Genomic DNA, 21,321 nt, shown 5'->3' with positions numbered 1-21,321 from the left:
TTTTTTCTTATTTTAAAGTCAAATAAGTGGATTTTAGAGTTTTCACCTGATTTGTTGAACTGTGACAAAATGTCTAAAAAATAATAAATGAAAAGGTTCTTGATAGAAAGTAAGGCAAATAAATGACTGCTAAATATGTTTTTTTTAATTTTCCATCTTTATCCATTAAGTTATGCATTCTACATAAAATATGATTTAGAAAAGACTTGTATTTTCATAAGAATATTTTGTTATATAACATTCAGTTAATAAAAATTGACAGAACTTGGACCAAGWTTTGAATTTTGGACCCCTTGTGCAAAAGAGTTTGACCAGCCCTGCTTTAAAACAAAAGTGATGTATTTGTACACAGGACATGACAGAATACCAAAGTCATATTTTACATGGGAGATCTAACAAGTTACTTTAGGTMATTTTGTTTTCTATATCCACTAATTTAGAAGTGAGCAGCAACCTCATTCACGTCCCTTCACTGGTTCATCATGGGGTTGAGGGGAGCCCCCTGCTGCTGTCTGTGGAGACCCTCTTTTCGCTCGACGAAGCCGAGATCCAGGGAACTTGGTCTCACACTGAACTGAGCGGAACCCGGACCACGCTGGTCACCTTCACCAACGACCACGAGATCATCGACATGATGTACCGCAACCACCTCCTCTTCAAACAAAGCAACCTTTCTCTGCTGCTCTTGAAATTAAACCAGACCAGYGAGGGGGAGTACCACCTGAGCCTCAACATAAAGTTTCACAACAGCAAAGGAGGGGTCATCAAGGAGGAGAGGAYTATACGTGTAACGGTTGATGGTGAGCTACTTGCTTATGCATCTGATAAATCACACAATGAGTTTTATTTGCTCAATTTACATGCTTCTTGTCTTCTTCCCTATAGTCCCTATCTCCAGTGCACTAATTGAGAAGATCCCATCTTACCCGGTCGTAGAAGACAAAGCAAACGTAACTTGGACTTGTTCTGTGGAGAAAGGAACAAGAGTTGGGTACCAGTGGCTAAGGGATAATAATGTACTGCCTCCCAATGAGAGATACCACTTCAGTCAAGATAACTCTACATTGCTGATCAGCCCTGTGACCAAAAAGGACAAAGGATCATACCGCTGTGTGGCCAGAAACTCAGTGAGCCAGGCCCAGTACAGCAGGGTGGTGGAGCTCAGTGTTTACTGTAAGTACATGTTTGTCTTTACCAAGAAATCCCAAGAAAATCAGTCTATTTTTGAGTCAAAGTAGTAGCTTTCATTATTAACATGATCATTAGGGAAAACAGGGTTAATCCACAGAGATMGTCTATTCTCTATTATTATTAGATGTTTTTAATTCTATGGTTTAATTCCATTTTGTCAGCAGAATCCAATTTTTTTGTCCTTAAACARTGACAAAGAGAGAAATTCTAGCTCTAGGGCTTTGGTTTTAGCATATACCTTATAAAAGAAGGTCAGGGAAGAAAATCCTAAATTAGACATCCTTTTAGTGACTATAATAGTTTCTATCCATTCAATAATGGACTTGTTTTTGTATGCTGATAYAGCTTAAACAACAAAACATAATGTTTGGGAAAATATTAGCATGATCACATAGTTCCTGTTCCACCCAGTATCCACACAGACTACTCGTTAGAGTTTTTTCCCCCGATTGGCACATTTCCCTGAAAGTATTTGATCATATGTAAATGTTTATGACAGCAGCCTTCTTGCTTACAATATGAGGCTGTTATGGAAAAACATTTGCATGGCAGCAGACTTATCTCAGGATTTCTCCGTACTACCGTAACGGGTGGGACTTTGCTGTCGAACCTGTACTGGTTTTGTGAGTTTTGAGTTACCTTGAAGCATTCAGTGACTCCTTCTTCTTTTTTTAATGTGCTTTAATTTCTGCAAAACAGATTATTTTGATCTGATGTGCAGAGTTAAGCATCACTTTGGTTTCCCTTTTTGGTCCACAGCTTTTTATTAAGCTGATTGTTCACATCCACAAAGGCAGATATGTTCCGATACCAGTTTTCTTCAAACCGAGTATGAGTACAAACTGAGTTAGAACTTATATGCCTGTGACATAATTTTTTGTAATAAATATAAACACATTTTTGAAAAGATAACACTGATTGATTGTAACAAAATTTTCATGCCGCTGAGATGAACAGTTGTTGAGATATTCACACGTGAAGTAACAGGAAGTGATGTCAAAGGGGAATACCTGTATGTGAACAGAGTATTGCTACAATAACAGACTGTAGAGACAAATCTGATGTTTTATGAGTCACTGTCAAAGAGATGAAGAAGAGTCAGAGTTCATATTATATTATTTTAATAAAAAAGGTATTTTTTAAGAGTTCCCGTTTGATGTCACTTCCTGTTTCATTTTTGCTGAAACAAGATCAAAAGAAAACATGCCAGTTATGTAACAAAATGGATAAAACCATATGCATTACATGAGTTTCTTAGATGTAAAGTTGTTTTTTTTTTTGTATTTGAAGGATATTAACATCACAGGCACTTTAAACATTACATGATGACTTTAAGAACGTTTCCTTTATTTTAGAACAAGGTGGCTCTCCATCCTCATAAGCCTACAGCCCCTCTGACTGGATGGATCCAATGTACAGCATGATGCTATATGTTTTTTTTAAATAAATAAAAATAACAAATATTTGGTGGCTGTGGGGTAGTGGTTAGGTTAGTCATCTTGTAACAGTTCAGTTGCTGGGTCAATACCCCATTCCATCCTTCTCAGTTTCCTTGGGCAAGACACTCCACCCACCTTGCCTACTGGTGGTGGTCAGAGTCTTCTGACATCTGTCAGCGTGCCCCAAAGCAGCTGTGGCTACATTGTATCCTACCACTGTGCGTCTTTGAGTATCCTAAAAAGCACTTTCTAATTTTGATGTATTGAACAAGATTTTCTTTCAACTTGTATACATTTCTTAAACATGGAACTGACTTGAAATGTAAACTGTAACACATTCAACAGAGTTTCGATACCGGTATCCCAGTATCGATGCTGGTATTGGTTCTGGTGGCATTTTGTACGATTGTGAGTACTTGTAGAAATGCTGATATCGAGTCTGATACAGTAACAGTATTGGTATTTAGATACTACAATATAATGACTTTCAACATGTTTTTTTCAGATATACCAAAAGCAAAGACAGAAGGTCATGATTCAAGAAAAAAAAATAGTTATATGCACAATACTGGGGTGTACACTTACTGCATAAAGCAGCAGACATGTCATATGCATATTTACTGTATGTTGTACTTTCATGCTAAGGGTGTCAGTTTGCATTGTGCTTGTACTTTGGTCAAGTTTCTTGTGCATAAACATGTCATTCCTAMTGATACAGTATACTCGAAACCTGAACTGTATGATGAAACCGATACTCTTCTTTTTTTGTCTGATTTCAAKATTGAATCTATTAATAGTCAKTTACAAGCAGATCTTCAGACATTTCATGGTTGGCTTCAAGATAATCTTTTGTCAGTTAATGTTTAAAAAACTATGTGCATTTTTCCTCACCCAGGAGACATTTCAATATAACAAATCAACTCACTTTTAAAAAAGTTTTGTTTAAAAACAAACCCTGGATATTTTCACTACCTACAAATATCTTGGAATTGCTTTGGATTCTCATTTGACTTATCGTGATCATGTACAAGTCTTWACCACTAAGTTGAAACAGAAATTATACATTTATTCAAAAATTTGATCCAATCTGACATCTTCTGTTTCAAATATCTATCTTCATGCCATTATACTCTCAACCATGTCGTACTGTTTACCTGTTTGGTCTCTAACAACAAATTAAATCTTAGAACCCATAGTTAGGCTCTACAACAGGGCCTACAAAATTCATAAAAAACTTCCTGGTTGGACTCATCACTGTACAGTTCTTTCATTGTCTGATGCCTTGACTTTTCAGAATTATGTTTTGTATAGTGGTATTAATTTATATTTTCAGATCTTCCAAGGTGCCAGTTATGGAACTCTCTGTGCATTGCTGCCCAAATCAAATTCTGGAAGTCGTCATTCAACTAGATCTGTTACAAAAGGACAACTGATATTACCAACTTTTAAAAACTGTTACGGCCAGAGGTCTTTCTTCTATGTTTATACTAAAGCATGGAATGACATTCCTCAAAACATGAAGTCCATTTCAAAACTACAGCCCTTTAAGAAGAATCTTGTCTGCCTTCTGCTGGACACTTTTTGTTGTGCTCATGTTTAGATGTCTTATTTTGCAAATGCTGCCTTCCTGAAATTTGGTATGCTTGTTTGTCTTTGTGTCTATGGTGTATAATGATGTGATTGTGATGCTGTATTTCTGAGTGTTTTATGTGCTGCAGAACAGGAACCTGCTGTAAAACAGCAATTATGCTGAGTCAGGCTTGATTTTTAATAATCTTTTCCTGTTAATAAACAAATCAAATCAAATCAAATCAAACCTGAGCAGGAACATGCATGTTTCCCCTGCAGGCAAAAGATGTCGATGTGCATGTCTGCAACTCTACAGTTGTATGCAACATTTTTGTCATAAAACTGGTTGCTAGACCAGGATTTTGTAGATATTTTTTGTTTCCTTTTGAAAAAAAAAAATTCAACAAAATCATGGTCAGCCACATTATCAGCACAAGGTAGCTTCACTACCTCAGCGGATTCTGATGTTATCGGTCCATTAAAATTGACGTTCTTGGCGGTTATCAGTCCCATAGAATGGATTCAGTCCATCCCGACAGTGCCCCCTAGTGGGTTAATATGTCAATGACATTGAATGTGTAAATAACCAAAACATTTTTTGATGAGCTTTTTGTCCAGGGTGGGGTTCTTGCTGCCCATGCCTGGTCTTGATCCTGGTTCTCCTGCTCTCTGGTCCAGCACTCTACCCATGACCATTTTCTCTAAAATTAACCTTACTGACTTTATGCCTCATATTAAGCAGATTGCATAAAAACCTAGTTTTATGCCTCTTGCATAAAAAACCTTAGTGGCTTTATGCCTCATCATAACCAGCCGGTTCTGATGTTGTCAGTCCATTCTATGGGACGGAGAACACATAGGAGCCACAGTCGGGACATTCTGAAGCCATTCCATGGGCCTGCTAACGATTAATAACATCCATTTCATGGGTGATAACATCCAAAGCGGGTGTAGCCTACCTAAGGAAAATGGTGCCTATCTTTGTGATATGATCTTAGTAGGTCTGAGTCTGATCTTCTAAGATCAGCTCAACTTCGGAAACCAATGCTTTAGTGTAAAAGACAACATGCAATAATGTCATTGGCAAACAAAATCCCAATGAATATGCATAAAATGTGAGATAATCAACATTACGTCTTTCTGACCCACCCGCAGATGGCCCCTACAATCTGGAGGTGAACACGGACCAGGGTCTTCGGACAGGGAAGGTGTTCACCATCAACCCCGGCGAGCTGGTCTTCCTTGAGTGCCAGGCTGACTCCAACCCGCCAAACAGCTGCGTCTGGATCTACAAGAACCACAAYGACACGGAGGTGGTCACCGAGGGAACACGGCTGGAGGTGCAGCTTTACAGGCTGGCACAGTCCGAAGACTACCTGTGCCGGGCTTTCAACAACGTGACGCAGAAACAGGACGAGACCCAGTTCACTCTGGTGGCAGCCAACATTGGAACAGGTGGGTAGAGGGTGGAAAATGGYACCGGGAGCAGAGCGTGGGCAGGTTTTTGGTAATCCTCTGTGATAAACATGRTAAACAACACACCGTGCCAACAGCAGAACTGCTAGGCTTTAAGAGAAGAGGAGGCGATTCTTACAGGGACGAGGCTCGTCTGAGTTCTAAGAACAGTTCTGTTGAAAAAATACTTCATCTGGAACATTATTCTAAACAAGCACTTTATGACTATAACATAAAATCTACGCACCTATCTCGGTTGTTAGGTTTCAGAGCCCTGCAGTCTGTTTTAGAGTTCAGTGGCTGGGAAAGCAAACAGTGGATGACAGCTGTTGTGTTTATTGACTAAGTTTTATAGCATGTGGAGTTTCTGTGTGCTGAATGCAACGTTAATATGTTGTCCTGGTGATACTGAGATGACACACTGATTATTACAGCAGATACCAGCAATGATTCAAAACTCAACCGTGGTTCAGGTCAGACTTCAGTTCCTGTTTTATTTTCCTGCTTTTTTGTAGGTTTAATTTTCAGTGAAGTGTTGCACTTTGAAATTTATTCTATTGTAGTTTTGTTAGAATTAAGATTTATATCTTATTGTGAAGTGGAGCTTCCCCATTGGTTAAAACAATATAAGGTGGAGCTATTCAACTAAATTGTTCAGGGGGYTGCAGTTACTCAAAGCTCGGGCCAGACATCCAGGGCTTGAGGTGTGCAGGGGGTGTGGCCTGATAATGGTTAAGGAAAACTGCATTATGTAAAAGAACAAGTATCATCTTTTAAATTTGTTTATTTTGCCACATTTAATTATTCATTTATTTTTTTCAAATCTAGTATTATATTTAATGAAGTGATCATTTATTATTTTTTAAACTCATTTGCGGGCTGGACTGAAGTTACCTACAGGCCGGATGAGGCCCACAGGCCACCAGTTGAATAGCCATAATGAGGCTTCTCTCAGTTTGAAGAAAAGCTTTGGTCACCAAAGACAGAAAGGCTTATTGATATAATTGATACAAATAAAAGTGACAACAGAGCCAAATGATATGTAGTAGGTTAACCAAAAAAAAAACAGTTAAGAAAGAAATGAAGCTATAAAGCTAAAGCTAGCAAGCAATAAGTTGCTGCAAACTTTTATTGATGCACTTGGACCATGCAGGGGCCCTAGGCAAATAGGATATGGTCTGTTTTAGTTCTGTGAGCCTCTCTTGGCTCCTGGTGGACCTCATATTTAGTTTGGGAGGGGGGCTCTTGATGGGGATTCCAATAACAGTTTTGTTTCACTTTCCCTTATTGACCACCATGGAGTTTAAATGGATGCTCACAGCTTATCTTTGCATTTAAAACAAACAGTTGTTTTCTGCAGGCTCCAGGTCAGCTTTGGGCTTYAGGCATTTATTTTAAATATTTATTAACCAGGCAAATCCCATTGAGATCAGAGATCTCTTGCAAGGGAGGCCTGGATGTGAAGGCGACCTATTCTACACGTTTTTGCCTGGTTTGCCTGCCCTGTTGCAAAGGACCTGACTTGGACGCATAATCTGTGTTAGAACCTGGTGTCATTGAGGGTTTGGGGTCTTTCAACACCAACCTCCCTCTCCCAGGTGACCTGACAGGAAGTAATCAATTCCCAGCTTGTGTCCAAGAAGCATTAACCCACTGCCTGTCCTTTATGATACAAAACCATCTTGAATAGAACTTCTGACCCACATAAATCTGTCTGGCTCAGTTCTGGCCCTTTGGTGGCCCAGGTGTGGTTTGCCAGGAGTGGCCCATGGTTGGGCCAACATCAAATAAACCAAAACATAACCAGGCCAGCCATGACATAGATGTAAATGGGGCACCTAAAACAAACCACAACTGGGCCAGTTGTGGCATGCCATCTTAAAAACGGTGCCATCATTGCCAGACCTGGCCCACATCTGGTCTAACCACTTGTCATGCCAGGAGTCATCCAGCAGTGCCACCTTGACATCAGATCTGGCCCACACCTGTCTGCTATATGGGGAGGCTCTGTTGATGTTTTTCTTTTACCTGCTCCTGTAATTCCCAGGAGGATGCATAGTATACTTCCCACCAAGCCCTTATTTCCCACTTCGAGTATTTGCCCTATTCAAGGCTAAAAGCTTATGCRAGAGTGAAAGATTGATTCATTAGGACCATATCTATTCAAATTTTCATGGAAATCCGGCAAACCTGATAACTACTTCAGTATTTTAGTTGCGACCAAAATGGTGAACCAACTGTTCTGCGAAGATCCACTTTGCCTAACATTTGTTTTCCCGTCATCTATTGTTGTTTTCTGACAGGAAAAGAAAAGCACACCCAGAATGGTGGCTCTATGTCTGTGCTGGCGGTCATTCTTGTCTCCACTTCGTTTCTCTTCGGCTGTATGCTGCTGGTCTTCCTGAGGAGAACATGTCATCCTAAGCGAGGTTAGATACTGGCACGTGACTATAAAAACTACAAAATAAGTATTTATTCCTGACATACTGCTTTCTGTATTAAGTTCTCACATGATGAAATCAGAAATGTAAATAACTTGCAAATTTTAGTCAAAGTGAAGGTAACCTGGGCAAAGTAACGTCTCTATTTGAATCGGGCAAAGTGTTTAATAATATGCCAGTTGGAGATTGATGAATAATTATATTTTTCTCTTGCTCTTGGATCAACAGTGCTCATGAACATTTACAACAGGTAAGTGTGTTTAGCTCAGAAAAGTATGTTTTTGAACCTTAGAAACAATTGCTAAATTACCTTTTTTTGCAGACCATTTTCAGAGAAGAAACAACCACATCGTTCAGGTAAAACACTGGGAGGTTTTGACATGCCTACAATACAACAATAGAAAATAATCCTGTATTTAAAGTGCATGTGACATCATTTTTTTTGTAATTAATATGAATGCATATTTGAAAAGATAAAATTAATCAAAAATTGGGAACAAAAATCACATTGCTAAGATGAAATGTTGTTGAGATTTTTGCATTTGAAGTAACAGGAAGTGATGTCAAAGGGGATTGATTGCTTGTAAACAAAGAGCTGCTACAATGGCTGACAACACAGTAGAGAAGAATCTGGTGTTTCTTTAAATTATTTTGAGTCACTATCAGAGAGGTGAAGAAGWGTCACAGTTCAAACAATATTGTTTCAATAAACAAAGACAAGGGAGCTGCTTTTCTTCAAGAGTTCCCCTTTGATGTCACTTCCTGTTTCACTTTGGTTGAGTCAAACTCAAAAAAAATGCCAGTTATATGACAAAATGGGTAAATCACGAGATTTATGCTGAGTTTCTTWACTATAAAGAGGTTTTCTTCGACATTTTGGATTTGAATTTTACATGGCACAGGCACTTTAAAGAAAACAATAGTCAAAATTTAGAGGCTCTACTTTTAATTTAGATTTTAAGTCAAGTCACAATAATTAATTTCCATTAAAAAGCCAGTCAAGCTGCTATGGGGTCATGATATTACAGTAATATTGTTCAGGCTCAAATGAGACACTGCTGTAGTCTGACAATTAAAAAAATGTCCACCAACAGGCCATGAAGATGCAAAAGAAGACTTTGGCATCTATGAGTTTGTTTCTATACCTGGGAAAACAGAATCTACACAGGTATTTATTTTCAGAACAGAACCTTTGAAACCCATTTAAATACAGTTTTTCTTTAACTTTCCAACATGTTTCCCCCCAGGCGTCGTGCAGGTCTCTTGCTCGACTCGAGTCGATTCAAGATATGCACACCACCATCTACGATGTGATCCGACACGTCCCTGAATCCCCCAGTCAGAGTTTGCTGAAGTAGCTTCTGTGATGGAAAACGTGTAACTCTGTCTTTGCACTTGAAATTTTTTTGTAATTATTTTTTGTGTAGCTTTAAGTCTCTCAAGCCCTTTGCCTGAAGCTGTGGGTGTTGTGGCCCAATAGCTTTTTTTTTTTTTTTGCACATGGGATGAAAAAACACAAAACCTGAATGTGCACTGTTACCATTGAGAGTCTGGGACAGAGAGTTGTTGCCTTCTAATTTTGAAATAAAAAATGTGAAACATGCTTGAAATTGGAACATTTGTTTTTCCATTCAAGACTGAAAATCCTTATATTATTTTAGATGATATATGTTATGATGAATGCATTTACTTACTTGTGTATATATATACAAAATCAGTTATATTGTAAATATTGTACATGGATTATCCTGATGAAATTTTATACAAATTAATCTTTTTCTCTGTTTTGTTTTAAACTGTTAATTCCTTTATGAACTTCAAACTGGCTGTAGGAAAAAAATCTGTTGATCTATYTCCTAAATATTATTCCTGTAATTATGACTACAGAAAAGAGAACCCAAGGTTCTGCTTTCTTGGTAGAAATTTCTTCATGCTTCATGCAAATTCATTTATCTGGGAGCACATTTAAGGTTAAATGTTCTTGTTTTGGTCAATGGTAAGATTTGGACAACAAAACTAAGCATGATGGGGAGAAAACAGTTTAGWTCACAATAAGGAAATTTATCAGCAGATTTTTTTTCTTTGTCTCTATTTCTTACTTGACCGTTTTTTTCCTGCTCACGCATTTAAACATGATCAGAAATTGTTGTACAGTTTGAATTCTTGTGTGTTTAATTTGTACTTTATCAAAGATAAATATGTTTACTGTGATTCATTTGAAAATTTGCCTGTTGCTTTCTRTCAAACACAGAAAAAGTGATTTAATCTGCAATTTTGTCTTTTTTTACTTAGTCTATCTTTTTTGAAAGAGGCTTGAAATGGTCACTTTTTTCTTTCACTCATCTTGAAGATAAAAAATAAATAAATAAACTGAAGACAGCAAAGCTGACAGGTATTTTGTTGATTCATCGTCGGTGTTGATCAGATGTCTTGGCTCTGATTTCCCTTTCTGACAAAAATCTGCGTTCATTTCTCCCAAATTGCAGCGGAGGTGCTTGTTTTTTTTTCCCTTCAGCATTTGGTGTGCTGGTATACCGTGTACCTGGCACAATCAGAKCCTGGCAGCAACAGACGGACGGTTCTGGATGTGCAGAGTGCCCTCCACCTGCTCCCACTGACACCTTGTCATGAGAAAATGAGAACGTGTGTGCTTGTGTGTGTATGTGCACATGAAAAGGGTTTTAGAAAGAAAGCACAGATTTCAGTTTAATTTCATATTACAAAAYGGCTGAGGTMTTTTGTGTGCTCATAATCCAAACAAGATTTAGCACAAAAATGTCAATGCATATCAATACATAATATGGTAAGCCTCCCTTCTACATAACGAGGAGTCTATAGCTCTAATTATAGCTGACTGTGATGTGTCTTTGTGGTGGCATCTCCGGGTACAAAAGGCCATCTGTTTCATCTCGGTGCATACTTAAAGGGAGGCTCCTCACAGTGGATGACTGCCTACCAAAAACAACAGTGGAGTAAAGTCACCTAAGGAGAGCAGCCTCACCTTCATTTGACTGGGAAATAGCCAAAGGCACCACTAACCAGGAACTAGATGTGAGCCTGTGCTGCCTGTAAATGCTGCTCACCTGAGGGGATGAAAGCTGGCACAATGACTCTGTGTGCATTGTTTTTGGAACGGTTTTGGAACACCTTACAATACAGAGCCATGCTGTTCTAATAGCTTGGCAGAAATGACAGTATGACACTGAGTCATGGAAGGTAACATGATGTAATCACTCATACGTGCGCCTTAAATATGGAAAACTAACCTGTACAGTTATAATAAAACTCAATTATTTAATTTATCCAGTGTACTTGATTACATAAATTAGTCTAACATACAAAGTAGCCTATGGCATGGAAATACATCGGTACAGAATAAATAACAAATCCTTTCCTTTTTCATTTTTCTTTACTTTATCMCATTATAAAGGCATGRATATAAACTTAGACAGTTGMTTTTAACTGAATCACTTGCAAAAAGAAATGGAGCTACAAAATATTATTTTGTCATTGATGCTTATAAACCGATGTTTAATAACTTATGCAAATCTACTCGGTGTTTAATAAAGCTCTGAAATAAAGACAAATGATACAAATATGGCATAATGATGATTCCTTTAATGGCAAGTTGTTTTAATGAAATTATACACAGCTATAGGCATCAAACATTGAATTTACTGTCATGTTTTATTACATTTTTTAAATATATACAGTATGTGCTTTTTATTTTGTGACACAGAGGCACAAACAACAGTCTCCTCTGTTGTGTTATTACTGCCATCTAGTGGAAAATAACGTTATAACATGCTTTACAGCATAAAAGATGGTATAATAATTAAAACATTTATAATTATAATCTTTAAAAACATATAACAACCCATTTTTTTTAATTTACCTGGAAATTTTAAGGGTTATCTGTGAGAAACCCCTTCAGGTAAGCTCTCAGGTTCAAAGGCTAAACAAAACTACATTTCCCATGAGCGCCTGGTTTCTCCAGTCACGTGATAGTCAACTATGGCTTCCTTCTCGTAGTCATAGAGGCTCACAGCTGACAACAAGACAAAACTGAAGCTGTCGCCGTTTTCTTACCCTTTTCACACAGGCTAACTTTACGATGCAGAAGATAAAGTCTCTTATGGCCCGTCAGGTGAGCAAACCAGGTCTGAAAATACAAAAATCCTGACCATTTGTCCCTGACAGCTGCAGGTAGCGGCTAGCTAGCGAAGCTAACTGGCTAAGTGACAGCTTTTCGTGTTGCTCTATAAAGGGCGCTGTTACAAAGAGAAGAATGCGTTATGCAAGCAATTTAGCAGGTACAACGTATTTGTTTGGCACAAATATAATTATTTTATTTGCAGCGACTCTGACACCGTTCTAGCTTGAGTCCATCAGCTGCTGGGGTCACAACAAAACTGGGCGGAAGTCCTCCCTGGCTTGTACCAGCCCTGCAGTAATGTTAGCTTCTCTACTTTATCGGGCACAACAAGATACTTTCATATCGTTCTCAYAAATCTGCCTGTCACTTCCACCTTTTTGCTGAATGCGGTAGTCTGCTGATGAGAATAGCTGCGTGAGACAAAACAGGAGGAGGGTTACACATGAATAAACAAATATTTTGGTTTAATTTTGGATTCTGGTTTTGGACAGGGCCTGAAAAGTCCCCAAGAGAGCATGTCAGACCTGAGTCCTGTGGAGAACCTGAGGATCCCAAGCAAGGTAAGCCTCCTGTGTTTGCCATGTTTGTTTACGAGGCTGATAAACTTAGAATACTGTTAATTTAGTAAAAACAGCTGATCTGGTTTTGTGTTTATACATATTTGGGGTCATTGTGAACAATCATTTGAACTGTGCTGTCAGCTGAAATACTAAACTGGGGTCTACAGTGTAATTCTTCGATACAGACAGTGTGAAAACATCTGTGCATGATTTGTTTGTGTGATATTCGTTAAGTAGTAATATGAGTTTTTAAAACTTGGTTCAATAAACAATAAGATCCACCAAATTCAGAAGTATAATTAGGTTTAACACAATATTTGCATAACAATTGATTAATATGACCACATTCTTGTGTATAATTTTAAATTTATACTTACAAATAAAAAAAATACTAAAACAACAATGTTACCTTAAATATACTGATACTGAGGTGCTTTTTATATCAATCATATGAGGTAAATGTTTTCAACACATTTCACTCCTTTTTCTCATTATCTGCTAATTTAGGCAGAAACATTGCACCTGTAGTTATTTAGTTTAATACAAGTATATAGTACTTTTCATATTTTTATTATTTTAAGTTTGTAATTTAAAGTTTTGTAATCTCTTCTGTGCTAAATATACTTCCTAATATTAATAAACACAATATTTTTCTCTGTTTAGTCCTGGCAGCTCTAGACTGAAGATGTTAAAAACACACAAGAATAAAAGCAGAATGACTTGACAGTTCTGTTGCTGTTTCATTTTGTTCTGCTTTCTGTCAGTATAAACCCATCAAACATATCCAGTTGTTTACAGAAGAGTGAAAAGACGCACATGTGTTAATTCAGCCTAAAAAGTTCAACGTCAGTGCTCACAGGATGATGTGATGTCTAATCTATAAAAGCATTTTAACATTTTTGCTAGTGGCCTTTAAATTTTATTTATTTTTTACTTCCAGTCAAGCCTTTGTCATTATGAACCTGTACAAATTTGGTGTCAAGCTCTGACAGAGCAAAACTGCACTGTGGCTTTACATATTGCTTCACTTAAAGCTACCCCAGTGCACTGCTAGCTCCTGGCTCTACTTTGGCTTTGCCTTTTAGTGGTAACCTTCAAAGTAACGTCTCGTTCTGGAAGCTGACCAACTCGCTCATTCTCAGTGCTGCATGAAATCAGGCTGGATGTTTAACGGATCTCCTCTAAACTCTCTGCTTTTATTTAGCGTAGTTTCGTATTTGAGTGGGATTTCCTGTGGAGGTGGAGAACTACTGCAGAAGGTAGAACTGGAAGCAGAGTGCCTTTTCAGTCAGTTCACTTGAGAGTTAAAARCAAGTCAAGCTGAGAGACTTTTAGCTACCTTTTTGCGCCGTACCAGCGTTTTCAGAAGACTTCAGCACAGTCCTTCAGCACCCAGCATTCACACTGGTATTTTTTTTTATCAATTTGATGTCACATTTTCAAAKAAATTGTTTTGATTTGCTGAAGACACAATCAGGAACTTTACAAAAGCAGACGAGGGGTTCTGAAGAGGCGTTTATTTTTCAAAGGATGTTTTTCTACCTTGGCCTTGGTGTCAGATGGCATGACAAAACTGTGTGTGCGGTAATCAAACACCACGTTTGGTTTAAGCCTGAAAAATTTCCTTGTTAAAATTGGATCAAAGTGATTAGATGTTATCTCACCTGCTCTGTTTATCTTTTGTTCTATTAAGGCAGAAAACAAAACCAACTCTTGTTTTTATCAAATTCAYATAATGACGTGTGGATTGCTGCTCTGATTCACCTGTGTGCTCATTGTTCTGTGTGCACTGCAAACACCCGTGTTGTCGTGTGTTAATCCGAAACAKGTTATTATTGGACGATTTTGTGCTTTAACTTCACCTACTTTGCTGCTTGACATCTCTGCTTACAAGAAAATCAAAAACTTCCTACACAGACTGGGATTTAACACACCCACAGTCCTTCCTGTTATTTATTTATTTTTTAGTTTTGCTGAACAATCCATTACTGTTGTCACAGCAGGGATGACYGTCTGACCTAACATGCTGCTGGGTGCAGGAGAGTGAGACCAATATGCTTGTCTTTGTGTATTATAATGACACTGATGCTCACTGAGTGGAAATCTTTCGCTGTTTCCCACAGTTTTAACCTTTGATTCAAATCATTTATCATCCTTTAGGAGCTGACAGCAACATGTGGCTAACTCTGAGGGCTAATGTAGGTCAGGATGCTGTTGAGTCACTGTGTAGACTCAGGTTGAGGTTTGGATACATTGAYCATTTGACGCAATGTATTTTTCATTTGAGCTCATTTTGTTTGTACGTTTTGAACCAAATGTGTTTTGTGTAAATTCATATTATACTCTCAGAAACCTTTTTATTCTTATTTATCAGTGTCACCTTAGTCATTTCCCAATGAGATGATCTCTGTCCAAAACAGCAGCGGGCGATTTGCATTCCTCCAAGGAAACCTTGGTCTTTAATGTCTTTATTCATCACTTGAAAGCAGCCAGACCACCTCTTAATCTTTTAAAGTGGTATTAAAGTGCTGCAGGTTTTCTTAAGGTTTATAGTCTTTCTTAAGACTTTTAACAAATTTTCTCTCGAATTCTATAACCGAACCCTTTCAGCAATTACATCAACAGTAGATTACCAGTATTTGAAAGTCATCTCTTTCAGAAAAAAAAAAAACCCCAAACAAACAAAAAACAAACAAACCTCAAATCTCACTCAAAACCTGAGAGGTGCAATGTCCTTCAGTTAATCATCTTTGAGAAGGACCTTGTTGGAACTAAGAAACTTTTTTATGTATGAAACTGTGTTATCTTTGGTGTTATTTAGATTGTCAGGTAAAAATAAAATGAAACAAATGATGTCCTTGTGCTGAGCTGCTGGTAACAAAGAGCTCAAAAATCCAGCTTAAAACCGATTCCTGTTCTGTTTGGACACAACTCTGCTTTTCCTGAATGAATGATTCACAGGTCAGAGATACAGTATGTGGGCTTATGAATAAACCCCGCCCCCCAAAACGTTCTGGACTGAAAATGAGTAAAAGGGCAGTAAAAGTTCAGAGAAAAACTCGGAAATACCTTTAGAAAGCCTGATGAAATATTGCTCAAGATGATTTTCGGGAACACAAGTCAGTCTGGCTTCTTGGAAATAAAATACAAACAAATCAGTGATGACCTCATGCCTTTACAAAGTATTGTATTTGTTTTCAACTGCCAGCAAATGAAGGATAAGAAAAGAAACATCATCAGGACCAACGCTGCATGTTCTGTTTCTGACTTCAAGGTTTTGTCCTCCATCTGAATTTGACACATTTGTTTCTGCTCCCGTGTTGCATTAATGGCCACTTGCTTTTTGCAGGTAAACTAAATAGTTTTATTTAAAGCTTTGAAAGAGGCTTTTATGAGCACTGCAGATGTCAGGCAGTCACAAGTATAGAGGCAGCATTGCTGTGCTATTGTGGAATGCCATTATGAAAAAATACAAAATGCATTTCGCTCGCTCAATGTGCTCTGTACCTAAAAAAAAAAAAAAACGACCCTCTGCCTGTAATCTTTTTTTTTGGTTCGTTCTTTCATTTAAATCCCTTCAAACAGCTACAAGCTATAATTACCTTTTTAAATCTCTCCTTCCTAATCTGCTTTCTGGGTTCACAGTAAGAGCAAACAACCTTTTTTATTTTATTGTATTTTTTGCATTTCCAGTGCTTTTTGTTTAAAGCATCTGTATCTTTGCAACTTGGCACATTTTCTGAGTTGCCATTTTTAAGTTGTCTTTGTGTTGACTCTCTTACCTCTTCAGCTCTGAGTCTTGCACATTTTCAATCAATGCACTTGTTTATGTTGGCATTAAAGTGGCTGAACACAGGCATCTGCTTGATTATTAGTTCTTAGCTCATTTGTCCTGCTGTAATCAGTAAATTATGACAAAATTTATGGCAAAAACACTGATCTGAATAATTCTTTTGGGCTGTTTTACTTCCTCTGATACAGTAAGAATAAGATAAATAGATCAGTGATGAAATTAAAGTCAGAAATTTAGAATAAGATCATCTTTGTTGAGAGAGGAGAGTTGTAGTTGTTTTGGTCAACACTTGAAAACAACATGCACCATCTTCTGCAATGTTATTGGTTGGCTGGTTGTTTTTAAATGATTATCAGTAACTCTTGATCCTAATCTTATTAAACACTACAAACGAATYTATGCAAATTGAAAACAGTCTAAACCGTAACAGGAAGTTAATGCAGAGAGAAGCTGGATGGCTACAAGAAACTCAAGTTGTTGCTGATTTAAAAAAAATACGTTGATCGGCATCAATGAGTCATTCTTGGGTTTTGCAAGAGTGAAATGTGTTTTGATGATGTCCTTGTTCTTTGTTTCACAAGCCCAGGACATTTTTGTTCCAGAACTATCAAAATGAATGAGTCATTCAATTCATTTTAGAAAATATTTGCAATTTTGAGCTACGTTCAAGAGATACTTATATCTCTGACTTTACAAACAGACAAAAAACAAAAACAAACAAAAAAATTGATGACTGCTGATTCAGTTTTTCCTGATGCAGAGATGGGTTCATTTCTTTCAATTTGTTGCTGAAGGTTTTTTCAATTTCATCTAAAATGAGATGCAGTATTTTTGTTCATTTATTTTTTGTTTTGAGGGAAGTTGATAATTGTGGGATTCCTAAAATTCTTAAAACTCATGTTTGAAATATTTGTGCTTGGTGATAATAAATGTATTTYAAGTGCAGTGACATGCTGTTACCTTTTCATCCAGCAGGGGTCACCCTTCCTACATCTATAACATGATTAACTTTGCATCACCTGAAAAAAAAAAAGATTTTCTAAAACTGCTGGACTAAAGACAGAAAGTGAACAGTGAGGAAGACATGCTTTTATTTTACACACATAGAAAGACTAAGTGCACAGCTCAGTTCAAGTATTGTAATTTTTATTATTACAATTATTTCAGAATTAATTATTCGTTTAAGACGTAGACTGGCCACTAATTCACCAGATTCCCCTTCCAAAGTAAAACAAAGACAGCTCAACATCACAGATGCAGAGCACTACTGTTTTTCAGTCAAYGACAGACGGTGCTAAATGAAAGGTATAATAGTTGCACACTTCCAAGCACAAAATTCAATAATATCCCTTTAACAGCAGCTCTGAAGCCCAGATTGTGCTGTTTGCTGTGATCATGTCCTAAAGTCCCAAAAGAYGAGCGTGTTAAACCGTTTCCCTGTGGCAGATGAGAATAGAAACCCAGTTAAACCTGCATACATATTCAGCGTTGACTACAAGCCGAAGGTTTTTAATTTGCCCACCTAATGGATGATTCTAAATTAGGGATGATTGGCTCTGCTTTTTTTCCTTTCTCTGTGAATCTCTCTGGATTTGTTGGTGTTTATACATTCCTTTGTTGAGCACTTTTGTGTCCACACCTTGATGTCTTTTTTTTTTGTCTTCCTACCTTCACATTCAATCAGGGTTTCCCACAAAAATCTGCTTTGATTCTTTCATAAAGCCCGTTAAACATCCAGCACTTTGGACACAAACAGATTTCCAATTTGTGCAATGAGACAACAGTTTTGTTAATTTGYGGAAAAGGCTGGTGTGGTGGGGGAAGAAGGATGGTTTGTTTGTCCCTCGTTCTTCAAAGTGAAATTTGATCAAAGCTTCCCTGATGGTTTGGATTTTTTTTCCCCACACATGGGGTCTGTTTCGTTTTGTGCCCACACAGCAGCGCAGGGAAGGAAGGGAATTATTTAACCCGAGGTAGGCTCTCAATGAGTCATTCACTCAAAGATGTTTCAGGTTTTGCAAGTCATTCTCTGCAAGTGGGAAGCTGAGGGAGAAAAGAAGGACATTTCCCAAAGTTAACCYGAGTAGCTTCACAGGAAACACACTATTGTATTGCTCGCTTCTCTGTCTTTTTCCTCTCGGTTGTACATTTTCTTTTTTCTTTTTGGCTACGAATGACTCATCCGCCCCAGCCTTCCCCCTCCCCTTTTTCACTTTCCTTCTCAGCTAAGCTGATTTTCCCACACACCCCTTCTGATAACAAAGCATGATCTGCTACCTCTCTCCTACCCCCCCCCCCCATCTCAAGCACTCACCCACACATTTCCCCTGAGGGCTCCAGTTTACACTCTTACCTGAATCAAACACAAACTCACCTAAAAGTCTGCRCCCACGCACACCCAAAAACATACTAAAACACACACTTTTGCTTTGTTCCAATCTTCTATTTAGCCCCGCAAAAGAAAAAATAAATGGTGCATAGCAGGTAGGTGTACGTTCTATTATTAGATGATGATATATTTTAAAGCAAAAAGCTAAATAACACTGCAGCATTTCTCCACAAACATGGACAAAAACAGTTAACTCTCAGATGGATTGGTTGTTGAAAGGTGATATGACTAATATTTGATCAGAAAGATAATGGAACTGGCAGTGAGGCAACCTGCTGGTCCCATGTCAGAATGGAATGGCACCCCTTAAAGTGGCAATTTGGTACTGAACAGAGGCATACAACTTTGTATAATCTCCTGTGGCAAATCATCCCACAACTGTTGTAATCATCTCTTGGCATCCTGTGGATTTAACACTGGCTCAAAGTTGATTTCTTTAGTCTTTGGTCTATGCACCACTTCAAAATAGGGGTGTAAATCACCAGCTTCATCATGATACAATATTATATCCATTTGTTTGGATGATGACAGTGTTTCTCTATCACTGTCATGATCTGATTTTGATTCAAGTCTGCGATTGATATAATGATCCACATTGGGCATATGCTGACCATATGGATCAATGTTTTCATTTTGCCTTGATGTAATCGAATCATTTACTTTATAAATTGATGTGGATCAATGTATCGTTACACCCCTAATTCAAACGCAACCATTTCTGCACTGGTGTCAATGGCAGCAAATGCATGATGGGGTGAACCCATAGTCAGGGTGATGCCATGCACCGAGACACTGCAGGGTGACACAAGGTGTTGTGTGTAGAGGTGCACACTATGACAAGCTTCCCAAGACACAGTACACCAAGGGATTTCAACAACTTTCATTTTATGATATGACCAACCAACCTCATTAAACCCACAATGTGACTCCTATCAAATTCTCAAGTGCTGATACCTCAGTCTAATATGTCTGCAAGACATCCTTTGTGTCTGACCTTCACTCACTGTTTTGATTGACTGTTTGATGCTTCAGCAGTTGTGTGCTGAAAATATTTCTGCACTTGTATATTGCCACCGCTCTCGTGCTTGTTTTAGAAGTAACAGCTCCTTACAAATTGWTAAGTGTTAAATGGACTGTACTTGTATAAGTAGCCAACAAGGCTACTTAAAGTGCTTTACAGCACAATMTATGCTCTCATTTACAATGTTATTACAATGTGACAATATTTACATAAAAATGTATCCAGATTCTTTGTGGCATTTGGCTAATAATGATCAAGTTGACAATTATTGGATGGCAATTGCACTTGCATGTGGTTGACATTGTGGCCTTGGTCTACATTTTCCAGCTTTTCTTGTACTCRGGTTTAGTATTTCAGGTGATTAAACATGTTCGTGGGGTTAAGGTTAGCGTTAGTTGCTCCATTCTGCCTTCCACCATTGGGTTCACAAGCATAGWGATAGTGTGTTGTACACAAAAACACATCATCATCTCATGGCACTAATTGCAGTAATTGCAATGTGGCAAATATTAATTGTTGACAGTTTTACTGATGACTAATTGCACACAATACAATTTGCCCAACCCTAATCCACACACACATTCATACAGCACGWCTCTGTCTCAACAGAACTAACCTGATTGCATCATTGCATTTCAGTCCTTTAGACCCCATTCATACACAGATGGGGCATACAATAGAGGCAATGAAAGTTTGGTGGCCCACACTTCAAACAAATGCAGACTGTTGGAATCGAACCTCTGGCTCACTTTTTGAAGGATGACTGCTCTAATGACAGATCCTCAGCCACCCTGAGAGGACTGTTTAYTTACCTAAAGATGGTCTACAGGTGCACCAAATTATGTTCATATTGAATCCAGGGATCCCACGGGTCTTTGAAATCCTTGAAAGTTTGTGAATTTGAAAAAATGTATTTCAAGACCATGGAAAATTTGTGAAAACAGCCAAAAATTACACTTGTCCTTGAAAGTCCTTGAATGTTTTTTGGGGGATTGAAGTTCTCTATTCACACAACTGATTTTCATCATCTGTAGAAAAAAAAGTACATTTGTTGTGGTGATGATTATTATGCCATTACATTTTAATATGCTGATAAACTGCTCCATTGATTCCATGCAAATTCAAGGTTTGACTCAGCATTAGTGTCACTAAAAGATATCCGTCTAATTTATTTTTAAAGCGAAGACACTATGTTTTATTCTGATGTTATCTTAAGTATCTTAGCAGTATGACATTTAAAGGAGACCAATAATGGGTCCTAGAAATTTTTATGGTATGTCTGTGGGCTATCCAGACCATGTTCATTC

The 21,321-nt window shown here is 37.9% G+C and overlaps 2 protein-coding genes across 4 annotated transcripts in view; both read left to right on the top strand.

Moving 5' to 3' along the window:
• Positions 1–440: 440 nt before the first annotated feature.
• On the top strand, positions 441–9,698 carry hepacam2 (HEPACAM family member 2; the record flags this gene model as incomplete). Its single annotated transcript, XM_014028879.1, is given in 8 exon segments — positions 441–800; positions 886–1,173; positions 5,355–5,654; positions 7,958–8,083; positions 8,324–8,345; positions 8,418–8,452; positions 9,190–9,263; positions 9,343–9,698. Coding segments are annotated over 8 exon segments (1,316 nt in total), but the record flags the coding sequence as incomplete, so codon positions are not given.
• A 2,434-nt stretch (positions 9,699–12,132) lies between these two features.
• Positions 12,133–21,321, top strand: part of vps50 (VPS50 subunit of EARP/GARPII complex) — a 114,820-nt gene continuing 105,631 nt past the window's right edge. For 2 of the 3 annotated variants that reach the window (XM_014028877.1, XM_014028876.1), the window contains exons 1-2: positions 12,136–12,242; positions 12,743–12,811. In XM_014028877.1, the coding sequence (XP_013884331.1) occupies positions 12,210–12,242; positions 12,743–12,811 (102 nt within the window). In that variant the 5' untranslated portion in view covers positions 12,136–12,209. Of the gene's footprint in view, positions 12,243–12,742; positions 12,812–21,321 lie in introns of all 3 variants that reach the window. The other variant, XR_001312137.1, reaches the window with a different exon arrangement.

The sequence above is a fragment of the Austrofundulus limnaeus genome, unplaced genomic scaffold, assembly GCF_001266775.1.
Source record: "Austrofundulus limnaeus strain Quisiro unplaced genomic scaffold, Austrofundulus_limnaeus-1.0 Scaffold826, whole genome shotgun sequence".
In the NCBI taxonomy this organism is placed as follows: domain Eukaryota; kingdom Metazoa; phylum Chordata; class Actinopteri; order Cyprinodontiformes; family Rivulidae; genus Austrofundulus; species Austrofundulus limnaeus.
The sequence above is the reverse complement of the archived record's forward strand: the minus strand, read 5'-3'. Positions and strand labels throughout refer to the sequence as shown.